This window comes from Poeciliopsis prolifica, unplaced genomic scaffold (genome assembly GCF_027474105.1).
Source record: "Poeciliopsis prolifica strain line A6 unplaced genomic scaffold, Auburn_PproV2 SCAFFOLD034, whole genome shotgun sequence".
In the NCBI taxonomy this organism is placed as follows: domain Eukaryota; kingdom Metazoa; phylum Chordata; class Actinopteri; order Cyprinodontiformes; family Poeciliidae; genus Poeciliopsis; species Poeciliopsis prolifica.
The window spans coordinates 423,155-438,506 of record NW_026562409.1 but is presented as its reverse complement, the minus strand read 5'-3'; the positions used below and the strand labels follow the sequence as shown (position 1 = coordinate 438,506).

Genomic DNA, 15,352 nt, shown 5'->3' with positions numbered 1-15,352 from the left:
GGACCGGTCCGGTCCTCGGCCTCTTGATATGTTGCAGAAACTACCAGATTAGTTTGTTGTTTTTTCAGCTCTTCTCTTCATTTCTGCTTTTTGTGACAAAGTCCCACAGATCCACTGATGTTAACGACAGTGTCAGTGTGTCTGAAGCTGACTCAGCACTTTACCACAAACTGTTAGAGTCACTGGAGAAAATGAGGCGTTTGACTTCACCATGTGTCTCTCACTGGAGTGAAATCTTTGGATTCTCTAACAAACAGACTGATGCTTTTAATTTGGTTCAGACAGGATGGTTTCAGAACCGGGTCCACAAACCACCAGAACAAACTTTACAGTACAGAGCAAAGCCCAAAACCTCAGAACAGCCATGCAAACATTTCAAAGAGTTTTATCCAGGAATCTCGACGTGTTTCCCTTTGAGATCAAAGTCTATTTGAACAGTTTATAGATTTATAGTCAAGATCATCAGAAATGAATAAAACCTGCAGTTTAAACTCGTTAATGTTCAGGAGGAGAAAACATTTGACCAGAGTTACAGTTCTATAATGTACAGAAATAAAAATATAATTTCAGTTAAATTGTTTTTTTTTCATTTCCTTTAACCAGGTGAACCTGCTGAGATCTGGATCTCATTTCTTGGGCAGAAATCAGCAACACAGACACCTGGTTACAGAATAAAAGCAATTAATACATAAACACAAGAGTAAAACAATAGAAAAGCGATTTAAAAACAGTGACACTGTTTCTCAGAACCTGCTTGCCTATTTTCAGGCCACAAGATTAAAATAGATGTAATAAAATCGTTTCTGACATCTGGAATCAGGCTGCAGGAGCAGAACTGGATTCTTCCCACATGATCAAATGTTCTGGATGAATAAAATGTATTGTGTGGTCTATAAATATATTAGATAAAGGTTGAAGCAAACAGAATATGATTAATATGATAAAGCCCGGCGCTCATCGGATCAGAACCGGTCTGTGGCTGCAGGTCCAGGACCTGCTGAAGCTTTGAGCTTCATGGCGGCTCGTTACTCTGAAACCTGCATCAGGTGTTTGGTGGCAGCAGCCGCCGCCATTTCTATCAGATCTTTCACCCAGCAGGAGAAAAAGAATCCGACTGCAAGTCCCACCCACCCCAGGATCAGCACACACACTTTTTTTCTGAGAGAAAAATTTTTCCATTCCCATTTTTTCTTGCTCTGAGCCGCCATCATCTTGTGGGTGTAGCAGGTTTGGTCAGCCTGGATGATGTTATCGATGCCTTTCTTTACACCAGCTGGGACACTGTCTCCCAGTTTGGACGTCACCAATTGGCTGCTCTGTAAAAGGCTGTGGAGTGTTTCGTTCTTTTGGAGGTTTTCATTCAGGGTTTTAAAATCAGATTTAACGTTTCTGAACACAACGACCGCGTTCTCCAATGCTTTGTCACCAAAAGTCTTTTTAACCCTCTCCACCAGGTCCCTCTCCTCCTGGTCCCTCGCCACCAGGTTCTGGTCTTTCTCCTTCTTTCCGTCTGCTGGTGGGTTTTGGTTCAGCTGGAGCAGGAAGATGTGGCGGGCCGACGTTGAGATGCACGCCCGGGTCTGGTTTATCATCATTCCAAGGTCGTCTGAGTTGCACATAGCCCTGGTGTTAAAGACAACCATGTTCAACCCGTCGATGGTCACAGAAACACGTCCAGCCAGACAGCCGACGTTGACGCAGCGGCCGTCTGGACCGGATTTATTGGATTGCTCCAGGTCTTTTACGAGCTTCTTGGTTTGGTCGAGGTCCGTCCCCATCACCAGGACCCTCAGCTTCAGATTCTCTGATGGAGAAAGTTGAGATTTGGTCAGTTGTGTCTGAATTCCTGCTAAATGATTATGACCTGAACTTGAACCAGATCTGCTCCTGTAACGTCCTCAAGAACATCCAGCCTTTAATTCTGTTTCATGGTAAATATAGTTATTTCAAATGTTTCTGTATTTTTCCATAAAACTTCATTTCCACGTCTTTTCTCTTCTGCCTTGATGTGAACCTAAATGTCTTTGAATCCAGTTTAAAGGTGGAAACCAGGTTTAAAAGCTGATGATGATGAAGAGGAGGAAGGGTTCATTAAAACCACAAACTGTTTGTCTTCACAGAAACAAAAACAATTTCTCTGTGAAAGACGCTGCAGGTTCCAGCCTGGAGGGACCAGATCCAGCCTGGAGGGACCAGATCCAGCCTGGAGGGACCAGATCCAGCCTGGAGGAACCAGATTAAGCCTGAAGGACCCAGATCCAGCCTGGAGGAATCAGATTAAGCCTGGAGGAACCAGATTAAGCCTGGAGGAATCAGATTAAGCCTGGAGGAATCAGATTAAGCCTGGGGGTTGGATCTGGTCGGACGGCTTCATCCACAGGAAGCAGGAAATCCTTGAACTGATTCATTCAGACACAAGTTATGAAATGTTACATGGACTCAGATTCAGTTCAATCAGTTTACAACATTTTACATTCTGAAAATACATAACAAGGTCATATTAAAGTTTGTGACGAGAGCAAGTAGAGACACGGTAAAGATTTCCCATCAATGATAGTTGATCACTTTTATTTAGTTGACCAGGATCTCTGACTGGGTTTTGTTGGATGAACATTAAATCTGATTTGTCTGTTTTTGAGTTTCTGTTTTTCGGCCTGATTTTCATTTCCTCGTCTCCTCGTTTCCTCCTCTCCTTGTCTCCTCGGCGAGTTTCGACTCGCTCTCTTCCTGCTGCTTCTTTTCTCTGACTTTCTGCTTCTGCTGCATGTTGAGAGTTTTAACAGTTTTATCTGTGATGTGATGAATCTGTTTCAGCACCACATCCTGTCTGTCAGCTGCTGATTATTGATCATAGATCCTGAAGAATCTGATCGTTTGATGAAACTCATCGTGTCTTAAAAACCCGACTGACTTTTTATTTTCAGTTTTTATTACCAGATAAAACATTTAACATCAGAATCTCTGAAAATCAAACAGCTTTGTGAGTCGAGACTTTGGTGCTTTTAAATCGGCTTCCAGTAACAAATAAAACACCACGGTGTTATCTTTGACTAGGACGTTTCATTAAAATTCCCCTTTAAACCGTTTTCTAAGACTTCATTGTTTCACCTGAGCTACATTATTAACATTTTCAGAGTGACGCAGAAAAACACTTGAATCATCTTTATATTCATTTTATCCAAACATAAAGAGAGAGAGGGGTCACGACCTAACAACCACACACACAGCCACACACACACACACCTGGAGAGAGCCCACAGGGACAGCAACCCGGGCCACAAATCGAACCCAGAACCTTCTGGCTGCAGTGCTACCCGCTGCCCCACCGTGCAGCCCCTTAAATAATAGACGTTATAATGAGAAGACATTCAGATCTCAGCATTTTTTTTCTATTTTTTATGGAATAAATGGTTTCAATTTCTTCAACATTAAAAGGAGCAGTGATATTTAGATCTATCCATCTATCTATCATCATCTTTCAGGGTTTAAAATGTTTTTTCAAGACTAAAAACAGAAATAAAATGCTGACTCTTTAAAAGTAAGCCATCTCATTTAAAACGGAATCAAATGTCTTTGTGTTGAAAAGGCTGCAGCATAATCAAAGCAAAGAAAAACTACATGAATCAATTCTCAAAACCTGCAGATCTAAACATCACATTCTAACATGTTCCACCCAAAAAATGCACCAAAATAAAATACAAACCTCCAGAGTAAATCCTGACAGAGACGCAGGAATCATCAGAGGAGGAAGGACACGACTCACTGGAACTAAAGCAGCTCATCCTGGATGCAATGGCCCTCATTTCTAACCCTGCTTTAAATAGGCCGTTTACCCCCCTGAGCCGCCACATCACCTCTCAGTTATTCAACGTCAGAAAAAATGTATCTGCAGGCGATAGAGCAGAGAACTGGGAATCATGTCTGTGCAAAACACACACACACACACACACACACACACACACAATCTCTAACTTATGTTTGGTTGCAGCTTGGACTGCCGCGGTTCATCATGGTTCATCGTGGGTCACTCGTTGTTCTCGCTTCAGTTCACATTAATCCTTTTCTGTCACTTTCAAACATTTTCTTGGCCTTATTTTCAATTGTCTGGTTTCCGGATTGTGACGCACCGGGAGAGAGTTGCGATGTGGTGACGTCATCAGAACGTACTACATGTTGGCTGTTAAATTAATTGTTGTATTTTTTGATTACAAGTTTATTTATTTTTTTCTGTTATTAATTAGTTTGTATACTTTAAGAATTTATTTGAGTTAGGAGTGTGGCTTTCTGTAGGTGGAGCTTGTGGCTTTCTGTGGGTGGAGCCTGTGGCTTTCTGTGGGTGGAGCCTGTGGCTTTCTGTGGGTGGAGCCTGTGGCTTTCTGTGGGTGGAGCCTGTGGCTTTCTGTGGGTGGAGCCTGTGGCTTTCTGTGGGTGGAGCCTGTGGCTTTCTGTGGGTGGAGCCTGTGGCTTTCTGTGGGTGGAGCTTGTGGCTTTCTGTGGGTGGAGCCTGTGGCTTTCTGTGGGTGGAGCCTGTGGCTTTCTGTGGGTGGAGCCTGTGGCTTTCTGTAGGTGGAGCTTGTGGCTTTCTGTGGGTGGAGCCTGTGGCTTTCTGTGGGTGGAGCCTGTGGCTTTCTGTGGGTGGAGCCTGTGGCTTTCTGTGGGTGGAGCCTGTGGCTTTCTGTGGGTGGAGCTTGTGGCTTTCTGTGGGTGGAGCCTGTGGCTTTCTGTGGGTGGAGCCTGTGGCTTTTTGTGGGTGGAGCCTGTGACTTTCTGTGGGCGGAGCCTGTGACTTTCTGTGGGCGGAGCCTGTGACTTTCTGTGGTTGGAGCCTGTGACTTTTTGTGGGTGGAGCCTGTGACTTTGTGTGGGCGGAGCCTGTGACTTTCTGTGGGTGGAGCCTGTGACTTTCTGTGGGCGGAGCCTGTGACTTTCTGTGGGTGGAGCCTGTGACTTTCTGTGGGTGGAGCCTGTGACTTTCTGTGGGTGGAGCCTGTGACTTTCTGTGGGTGGAGCCTGTGACTTTCTGTGGTTGCAGCCTGTGACTTTCTGTGGGTGGAGCCTGTGACTTTCTGTGGGTGGAGCCTGTGACTTTCTGTGGGTGGAGCCTGTGACTTTCTGTGGTTGCAGCCTGTGACTTTCTGTGGGTGGAGCCTGTGACTTTCTGTGGGTGGCGCCTGTGACTTTCTGTGGGAGGAGTCTGTGGCTTTCTGTGGGTGGAGCCTGTGGCTTTCTGTGGGTGGAGCCTGTGGCTTTCTGTGGGTGGAGCCTGTGGCTTTCTGTGGGTGGAGCCTGTGGCTTTCTGTGGGTGGAGCCTGTGGCTTTCTGTGGGTGGAGCCTGTGGCTTTCTGTGGGTGGAGCTTGTGGCTTTCTGTGGGTGGAGCCTGTGGCTTTCTGTGGGTGGAGCCTGTGGCTTTCTGTGGGTGGAGCCTGTGGCTTTCTGTAGGTGGAGCTTGTGGCTTTCTGTGGGTGGAGCCTGTGGCTTTCTGTGGGTGGAGCCTGTGGCTTTCTGTGGGTGGAGCCTGTGGCTTTCTGTGGGTGGAGCCTGTGGCTTTCTGTGGGTGGAGCCTGTGGCTTTCTGTGGGTGGAGCTTGTGGCTTTCTGTGGGTGGAGCCTGTGGCTTTCTGTGGGTGGAGCCTGTGGCTTTCTGTGGGTGGAGCCTGTGACTTTCTGTGGGCGGAGCCTGTGACTTTCTGTGGGCGGAGCCTGTGACTTTCTGTGGTTGGAGCCTGTGACTTTTTGTGGGTGGAGCCTGTGACTTTCTGTGGGCGGAGCCTGTGACTTTCTGTGGGTGGAGCCTGTGACTTTCTGTGGGCGGAGCCTGTGACTTTCTGTGGGTGGAGCCTGTGACTTTCTGTGGGTGGAGCCTGTGACTTTCTGTGGGTGGCGCCTGTGACTTTCTGTGGGTGGAGCCTGTGACTTTCTGTGGTTGCAGCCTGTGACTTTCTGTGGGTGGAGCCTGTGACTTTCTGTGGGTGGAGCCTGTGACTTTCTGTGGGAGGAGCCTGTGACTTTCTGTGGGCGGAGCCTGTAACTTTTTGTGGGTGGAGCCTGTGACTTTCTGTGGGTGGAGCCTCTGACTTTCTGTGGGCGGAGCCTGTAACTTTTTGTGGGTGGAGCCTGTGACTTTCTGTGGGTGGAGCCTGTGACTTTCTGTGGGTGGAGCCTGTGACTTTCTGTGGGCGGAGCCTGTGACTTTCTGTGGGTGGAGCCTGTGGCTTTCTGTGGGTGGAGCCTGTGGCTTTCTGTGGGTGGAGCCTGTGGCTTTCTGTGGGTGGAGCCTGTGGCTTTCTGTGGGCGGAGCCTGTGGCTTTAAAAGCAGGGCTCTGTTCAACAGATACTTTAAGACTTTAACTCAAGTAACATTTCAGTAACTTGGACTTTTACCAAAGTCACATTTTGGAGAGGTTCCTTTACTTTTACTTGACTCCGAGATTTCAACACTGCAATTGAGAGCAACTCAAATGGCGCAGTAGTTGTGCTGGATCCCATTGGAGTTGTCTGTGGGAGAGTGGGATGTTTTTGTTTAATGCATCTACATTTCTTGGTCACATAATCCTCAATGCCTTGTTTCATGTTGACCTTGTCAGGACCGACATAGTTCATGTCGTCATGCAAGCGCTTTAACGCTCGTGGTTTGAGTTTTTCAGGGAGAACCAGCTGTTTACTTCTATTTTCCAGATAAATAGTCGGTTCTTCACTATTAGCTGGAAAACTCGTACAACAGCCTTGTTTCTTTACACATGGTTCTTTTATTCTTTTCATTTGGATCCCTGTTTTTGTTTCAAAAATCTCTTTCCAAGCACTGTTCAGGTAAAATGACTCAATCAGGTTTATTCATGAATTGTGCTCAATAAGAGAGATGATGAGACAATCAATAATGAAGCAGGTCTGGATGCAAAGCTTTACACCATGATGAAGGATCCAGAGTGCAGAGCGTTCACGTCGGTCTGCTCTGTGCTCTTTGTTAGCGTGGTGTTAGCTTGGTGTTAGCGTGACGTTAGCTCTGTATTAGCATGGCTTTTACTCTCTGTTAGCGTGACGTTAGCTCTGTGTTAGCGTGGCATTTACTCTCTGTTAGCGTGGTGTTAGCTTGGTGTTAGCGTGGCGTTTACTCTCTGTTAGCGTGGTCTTAGCTTGGTGTTAGCGTGATGTTAGCTCTGTGTTAGTGTGGCGTTTACTCTCTGTTAGCGTGGTGTTAGCGTGGCGTTAGCTCTGTATTAGCATGGCTTTTACTCTCTGTTAGCGTGGTGTTAGCGTGACGTTAGCTCTGTGTTAGCGTGGCATTTACTCTCTGTTAGCGTGGTGTTAGCTTGGTGTTAGCGTGGCGTTTACTCTCTGTTAGCGTGGTGTTAGCTTGGTGTTAGCGTGACGTTAGCTCTGTGTTAGTGTGGCGTTTACTCTCTGTTAGTGTGGTGTTAGCGTGGCGTTAGCTCTGTGTTAGCTTGGTGTTAGCTTGGTGTTAGCGTGACGTTAGCTCTGTGTTAGCGTGGCGTTTACTCTCTGTTAGCGTGGTGTTAGCTTGGTGTTAGCGTGGCGTTTACTCTCTGTTAGCGTGGTGTTAGCTTGGTGTTAGTGTGACATTAGCTCTGTGTTAGCATGGTGTTAGCTTGGTGTTAGCGTGACGTTAGCTCTGTGTTAGCGTGGCGTTTACTCTCTGTTAGCGTGGTGTTAGCGTGGCGTTAGCTCTGTGTTAGCGTGGTGTTAGCGTGACGTTAGCTCTGTGTTAGCGTGGCGTTTACTCTCTGTTAGCGTGGTGTTAGCGTGGCGTTAGCTCATTGTTAGCGTGGTGTTAGCTCCTGTATGTCCCTGTGTTCCTGCCGCCCCTCAGCCCGCCGCCTGCTCTCTCCTCCCTGGATGTCAGCCTCAGTCCACGCTGCGACCTCGCTGCATGGATCCTTCATGTCTTGCTGCTACCCTGGAGCTTCTGGGTTTTCTTGTTGTAAGTTTTCAATACTTATTGATTAAATCATCAAACTCAGCTGCTGCCATTTCTCTGTACTTGGGTTCACATTTCAACAAACTGCATCATGACAATTTAGCCCGACATGTTCATCTGAACCTGGATGATTTTAAAAAGGAGCCCCTGCAGAGGTTAGACACGGCCCTGCTGATGATGTCACAGTGATGACCTCATCACTGCGAGCCACCAGATGCATCAGCTGCTGCTGAGGTTCAGATAACAAAGCAAAGCAGATCAGAGGAGAGCAGACAGTTTTATTGATGCTCATACAGAGGAAACATGCAGCAGAAATAAATGATTATTTCAGCTGCAGCAGAATAAACAGTTAAAACTAAAACTGCACCACCACCACCCTAAAACAAAGGAGCACACTGGGGATTGAACCGACAACCTGCCAGCTACAGCAGGACAAACGGGAACTGAAGAAGCTTTGCAAAGCTGAGCTTCTGCATCACTTTACTATTTGAAGAATTTTTTACAGGACCAGTCCTTCAGTGCATCCAGACATGTATGCACAGTCTCAGTACGCTCGGATTTCTCAAAATTGTTTACCAGCTGTTTGGAGAATTTATCCAACTTTTTCTCAAGCAAATTCATCTCGCACGGCTTGCTGTTGTTATCGTTATTTATCTTAACGACTCTTTCCAGCAGAGTTTTCCCCCATTCCTCAGATTCTGTGAAGGTGAGGGTCTTCTCATCTTTTTCTGGGATTTCATCTCCAATGGGCACAAACAGGACGCGCTTCTTGTCATGAAAAGCCTTATGAAAAGCTGACAGCAGCTTGTCCTTTTCTTCGTTTCGTTCCTTTGAAACCCAGATGATCACATGAGGGCCAGGACTGATGTTCCTGATGTCTTTCTTGATCTTTTTGATGGATTCTTGGATGTCTTCCTTGGACTCCTTGCAACACACACAAGAAGCATTCAGAACCGACACCTTAATGGATCTGTCCTCCAAACAGACGGTTCCTCTTGTCAGCTTAGGGTTTTCGGATGACTCCTCTGGGTTGAACTGTCCCCTCATGGCATTTACAACAGACTCTTTCCCAGATTCATCTCTTCCCAGAACCAGAACCTTGATCTGGGATTCCTCTGAGCCTGATGGACAAAAACATTCAGGCTCAGTTCACTGTAAAACCACAACATCAGGATTCAAACAACTAACATGGAACTGATTTCATAAAGAGCAACACATCACTGGAGTCATTTCAGCATTGAGTTTCTGTTCAGTTTGAACTTTGAACTTAGCAGGAATGCTAACATACAAAATGCTAACATGAGAAAACTCTAGTCTGTATTAAATCTGGAAACTTTCAATGATTTATTCTGTTAAAAACTGAACTCAAATCTCCTGAACTGCCTGGGGTTCATGTCAGATGAAGAAGGAAAACTGTTTTAAAGGTTCATATTTTAACTATATTTGTAAAAAAAAAACATCAAAGCTATAAGAACTGGCAAATTTAATCAGATTGAATCATAAAGAGAAATTGATAAACATAAAATTAAGTACAGTAAGTCCCAGCAAATTATGAAAATTGGCTTAAAATATGAAAAGTTGATGTTAAAATTGAATTTGAAGGTCCAGGTGAACAGCAGCTGGGTTGGACTTACTCTCAGGTCCGTTGCTCATCGTTGCTCTGGAAGGGAACCGGTCGGCCTGCGTCTTCGTAGCGCTGCTCTCTGGAGGCGAAGCGTCTTCTCTTTTTATCGCAGCGAATCGGAAGTTTCCTCCCATGAAGCCGATGTCACCTGCTGCCACCGAGCCGGAAAAACCGGCTGCAGAACGCCGGCAGGGAATCAGCAGCGGAGACTCGACTCACTGAACCAGAACCACAGATCCATGAGAGCTGGCTGGAAAATAAACCAAGGAGGAACATGACCTCTCAGGGTCGTGACCTCTGCAGGTGGTGACCTCTGCAGGTGGTGATGTAGAACCAGGTGGTGTAGAACCAGGTGATGTAGAACCAGGTGGTTTAGAACCAGGTGGTTTAGAACCAGGTGGTGTAGAACCAGGTGATGTAGAACCAGGTGATGTAGAACCAGGTGATGTAGAACCAGGTGGTGTAGAACCAGGTGATGTAGAACCAGGTGGTTTAGAACCAGGTGGTTTAGAACCAGGTTTAGAACCAGGTGATGTAGAACCAGGTGATGTAGAACCAGGTGATGTAGAACCAGGTGGTGTTTCTATCCTCCTGGTTCTCGTCAGAACTCCAGCAGCGTTCTGGACCGTTGGTTCTGCTGCAGGAATCAGAGCCGGCTTGAGTTTTTCTCATGTTTTGGGTCGATAGTCGTCTGATCCGGACCAGACCGGATCGGACCGGACCGGATCGGACCGGATCGGACCAGCCACAGATTCCTATGATCTCCAGCTATTTTTAACTGTGTGAATGACTGAAGTCCTCTGGACTTGATAAGGCTTTACAACAGGGTGTCAAACTCATTTTGGTTTAGGAGCCGCATAAATTAACTCATTGCAAGACTAAATAGAACTAATGAAAGTGGACTCGTTTTTTTATATTAAACAAATTTCACTTTTACAAAAACATATAATGAATAACTTCAGACTTTTTAATATACAATTTCAACAATAATTTTACTCAGTTAAACATTTATTTAAGTGCATTATGCGTAAGAACTGATCACAGTGATTGTACAAAGTTACAAAACATTTATTCAGTTTTTGGAACTTCAAACACTGTCCTGCATGACAAAATACACCAAACAGATAAAAATTAAGAAATGATTTAAAATCAATTTTCTACATCTGGGAAGCAATTTAATCAAATTAGTGAGCTTCACACATTTGAAATGTTAAGTGTCAGGTGTTTTAAACAGACATTGGATTAAGTACATTTGGCCACCAAAAACGCCCACAGCAGTTTTAGAACAGAACAGAAATGATCGGCTTTGACGTCAATGTGTGGAAAACGTTGCGAAACATTTCTTCAGAAACGCTGATGAAATGGATGATGGGAAAAAAAACATGTTGGTTCTTCTCCCTGAAGGAGCCGCAGGTCAGAACTGCAGAACATGATCAGATTTGCAAACAAAGTTCCTCACACGGATTTTCCAGCCAGAGACACTGAATGGTCCAAAACATCCTGAACTTATTGCAAAAATGCTAAAAGTGTTTTAAAACTGGATGAATTGGCTCAAGGCAGACATGGATGTAAGAGACCTGAAGCAACGTGAATTTATTTCACAAGACCAATCAGTGCTTTACTGAAAAGTTGAGCTTAAAAAGAACTGAGACACAAATTCATCAAGATAAAACACATGAAGGAAAATAATTGACTAATAAATGAGAAAAACCGTAAATGAAATCCTGGATCTAGCTGGGATGATCCAGATGGGGCTCATCGTCACCAACCAGCAAGGAGCTCCAGTAGGAGCGGCTTCCCTGAGGCCAGAAGGTTCTGCTTCACAGCGGTCCAGTCTCGCTCTCAGTGTTGCTTTTACAGACTTTAACTTGTTCTGACTCCTCCCATCTATTCCTTCCTCGTAGATCCAGCTCTGGCCTTTCTCTGTTGCTCATTGACCTGATCCTTGCTGCTCCACTAGGCCTTCCCTGGATACCCCCATGAGCACCACCCAGCTGCTGCTTCTCCACCCCCAGTCTGCTGCTGGACTGCTCCACCTGGAAACTGCAGCAGCTACTGGGAAACCCAGGAACCCCTGACCCCTGACCCCAAAGCTCAGACCGCCAGCCGCCACAGGTTCCACCATCTTTCCCTTCATTAGTCCCCTGTCTGAAGACTCACCTTTTCTCAGTTCTCCTCCGGTCGGGTTCCTGGCCTGGTTCCTGGCCCGGTTCCTCCTCCGGCCCGGTTCCTGGCCCGGTTCCTGGCCCGGTTCCTGGCCCGGTTCCTGGTCGCCTCTCATCGTGACACAGCAACGATGTGTCTGATCCAGAGTTTGTTCCCATTGCAACAGGCCCTATGAAATCCTCCAGGTTGCGTTAAATAAAACTTTAGGCAACAATGAATTGAACGCAGACTGGACCGTTATTCTTCCTCAGACGTTAAACACACACAGAGTGCTGCTGGGGGATGATGACCTCACTTACTAACGTGATGATGTCATCCTCACTGAGTTCAAAGTCTCAGAGTTATAGATCTAGAGTTATAGATCTAGAGCTTTTCTTCACCTTTTCAACTTTTGTTTTCAGGCCTGAGCAGGGAACCCTGTTCTCCCACAGCTCCCAGTCTGCAGGTGAACTGGAATAGTTTGATTTCCTCGCCTGCAGGTGAGGAAGTCAAACCAGAAGTCAAACTTCTAAAACCATTTCTGACCTGATTGAAGGTAGAGGGGGATATTGGTACTCATTCAAGCTTCTTCTTCTTCTTTTTTTGTGAATTACAAAAATTAAGCATGTCTTGGTTTTTCTCCATATTTTATCCATATTATTAGTTTCTGATATTTTCTGCCAGTTTTCTTTTTTTTTAATCAAACTTCAGTTTTTCTTCATCATTTCTCTGTGTGATTATTGTGAAGGATTTCGGGCAGCTGAGGTTCTAGATGAATAAACTTGTATGTTTGTTATTGAAACAGCTGACTGCTGTCATGGCCCTGCTGCAGTGTGATACCTGTTTTGGCCACCAGATGCCAGTATTCTACAACAGAAGAGAAAGTGGAACCGTTAGCTTAGTAGCGCTGAACTTTAAATCTTGTTCATACTAGTTTTGCTAATTAAGTTGTTGATTTAGTTATGATAAAAGTTTCTGTACTTTACAGTGTTATGATTGTTTGTTTATTAAATTTGGCAGCATGAGTAGTGTTGAAATAGAATTTTAAAGTAGCACAATAGTACATAAGTTAACTTTTAGGTTAAGATAAACTTAGATACAAATCCAAACTAAAACAACTGCTGACTGTCTGAACTTATAAATTCTTAGGGAGGATTCTACAGAAAAGACAGGCCTAGAATCTCTTTAGACAGGGAGTCTGTCTGCCAGGCAATTAACAAATTCCTGAGCATGGTTCAAAAGTTCACTAGGATCTTAAAACTTTTATAAATAATTTTATCTATATTAGAATTAAATATATTTCTTTAAGCATGTTTTGAACTAGTTACTTCTTAGATCCAAACTTATAGTCATTATTTAGCATTACATTTTGTGCAAGCTTGGTTAAAAACACCAACTGGTTACTTGTTGAAGCATTTTGAGGCAGAGATAACGTTCCAGCTGCACGCCATAAATCAGATCGTCTAAGAAGGCTGGTAGGAGAAGAGCTGGGTGTTTCAGTGGGTCTCAGAGGTAATAAAATTAACATTTAAGACAGCCCACACAAAGGAAAAACACACCTCCTAATGCATATATTTAAATGAGGAGAATGCACATTCTTATAAAATGGTTTGTTTTGCAGCAGAAGTTCGAATCTCTTTGTGCTGAGTGAGAGATTTCCAAAATGCATTTTGTTTATTTCTGTTTCCTTTCAACTCATGCAGGTAATTCTATGTTTGTCATGTGTTGGACTTCTTGATAATTCAGATGTAATGCTGTTGTAACATTCTGTATTGCATTGAATTCTTTGGATAAAACTCTGGAAATATCTGAAGTCAGCTGTCGTATGATTGGTTTTTCTCCCTCCACACGTACACAGACACAAGAACCTAGGACAGAGGAATAAATTAACTAGCTAAATCAAGTTATTCCTCTTTTTAATTCTTAACAGTAGCATGCTCTGGCAGCTATCAGCTGCTAGCCTGAGAAGCTAGATACAGATTCAGAATTATTCGTGTCCCAAATGGGCAACTGATGTTACAGCAAGTATAAAAAATAAAAGGCAAAGTTTTAAAAAATAAAAACAACACACCGAAAGGGACATAAAACACATGATGGAGGAGAACAGCCATATTTCATTGTTGGCCGACAGAATGAACCCTCAACAGCAGAGCTCCAGTCCTCAGTCCTGCTCTGCAAGTTTTAGATGAGAACAGCTGATCCAAATGATTGCGTGACCTGTCCTGACCCCCCTGAAGCTCCGGCCCTGCTGCATATTCATATACCCATATATCCTAACCCCATCTCATCTATATTTTGCATGTTGCCTGTGACTGTTGCTGGTGGGTAGAGACCTTTCAGCAAGCTAAAACCAATACAAAACATTTAAGCAACCTATTTTCATATAGTATGCCCAGCTGTGTGGGGAGGAGCAGTTGCAGTATTCATCATGATTGCTGGCGGCGCCCCTGACGCACCCAAACACGTCACCCAGCCGGAGTTGGTTTCTGACTGAAGCTTCCAATTTGGGACTGTAGTTGAAAAACGAATCTAGTCAAACCTGGACTAAATGATTCTATTGTACTTTCTAAATAATTTGAAACATTGTTCAGTGCATTTAATTTTAGCAGAAATGCTCTGGCTGTACTCATGGTGAGCCTGGGACATTATTCATCAAGAATTGTGGTAATTATTGTTTGAATATTGTCATTTTGTTAGCAAAGCTTATTATTCCTATGATCTCCAGCTATTGATAAGGCTTTACAAGTACCAACCCATTGAGCCAACCCAAGTTACATCGTTAGCAAATTATCCAAATTTACCATTTGATAGCTGAGGTTTATTTGCCTTCTTTATTATACAGTTTTACATGACAAAGTCTTTTCAGTATTTTATTCTTTTATTGCAAATACTATTTTAATCCATTAAAATGTTTTAAAGGTGTGAATCCATCCATGTTTTGGGTCTCAATCAAATTCACTCTGTTATTATTATACCATTCGGTTCAGCCCGGAAGAACCGGTTCTTTTTACTGTATCAGCTGCAGTTCCAATGTCTACCATCAGATGGCAGGAGTGCCTCAAACTCAGAGCTTCCAGACAGGAAGCTGAAATACTAAATGACTACAAGTAAACATTTTCTCATTTCTCATGTGTTTTATTATTATTATTATTATTATTATTATTATTATTATTATTATTATTATTATTATTATTATCTAATTATTCAAAGAAAATATGAACATTTATTCCAAACACAAAATAAATATATTTTCTGTTTCCATGTTTTTGTTTAAATTTGATCTGTGAATAAAATCAAAGCGTTTCTCCTGATTTCAATCAAGATGATTCTATTGTACTTTCCAAATAAATCCAACAGAATCAGAGCTTCAGCGGCTCATCCTGACCACTTCCTGTTGCCTCCACAGACCCTGGAAGTATTTTGGCCACAAACTGCCTGAAGCCATAAGGATGCTCATCTCATACCTGACGCGCAAGTGAGTTTAGATTCTCTGATAGTTAGCTGCTCAGGTAGCTAGCTGCTCAGGTAGCTAGCCTCTCAGGTAGCTAGCTGCTCAGGTAGCTAGCTGCTCAGGTAGCTAGCCTCTCAGGTAGCTAGCTGCTCAGGTAGCTTACCTCTCAGGTAGCTAGCTGCTCAGGTAGCTAGCCTCT

At 44.1% G+C, this 15,352-nt stretch overlaps 2 protein-coding genes across 2 annotated transcripts; both read right to left on the bottom strand.

The window, feature by feature from the left end:
- Nucleotides 1-23: 23 nt before the first annotated feature.
- Nucleotides 24-3,781, bottom strand: LOC129373786 (uncharacterized). Its single transcript, XM_055051873.1, has 2 exons — nt 3,704-3,781; nt 24-1,804 (listed from the first exon to the last, which is right to left on the bottom strand). The coding sequence occupies exon 2, from the start codon at nt 1,776-1,778 to the stop codon at nt 1,026-1,028; it is 753 nt and encodes a 250-aa protein (XP_054907848.1). The 5' UTR covers nt 1,779-1,804; nt 3,704-3,781; the 3' UTR covers nt 24-1,025.
- Nucleotides 3,782-8,191: 4,410 nt separating this feature from the next.
- Nucleotides 8,192-9,701, bottom strand: LOC129373785 (uncharacterized). The gene is made up of 2 exons (XM_055051872.1): nt 9,568-9,701; nt 8,192-9,054 (listed from the first exon to the last, which is right to left on the bottom strand). Exons 1-2 carry the CDS (start codon nt 9,689-9,691, stop codon nt 8,417-8,419), a joined length of 762 nt encoding a protein of 253 aa, XP_054907847.1. The 5' UTR covers nt 9,692-9,701; the 3' UTR covers nt 8,192-8,416.
- Between the last annotated feature and the right edge of the window lie 5,651 nt (nt 9,702-15,352).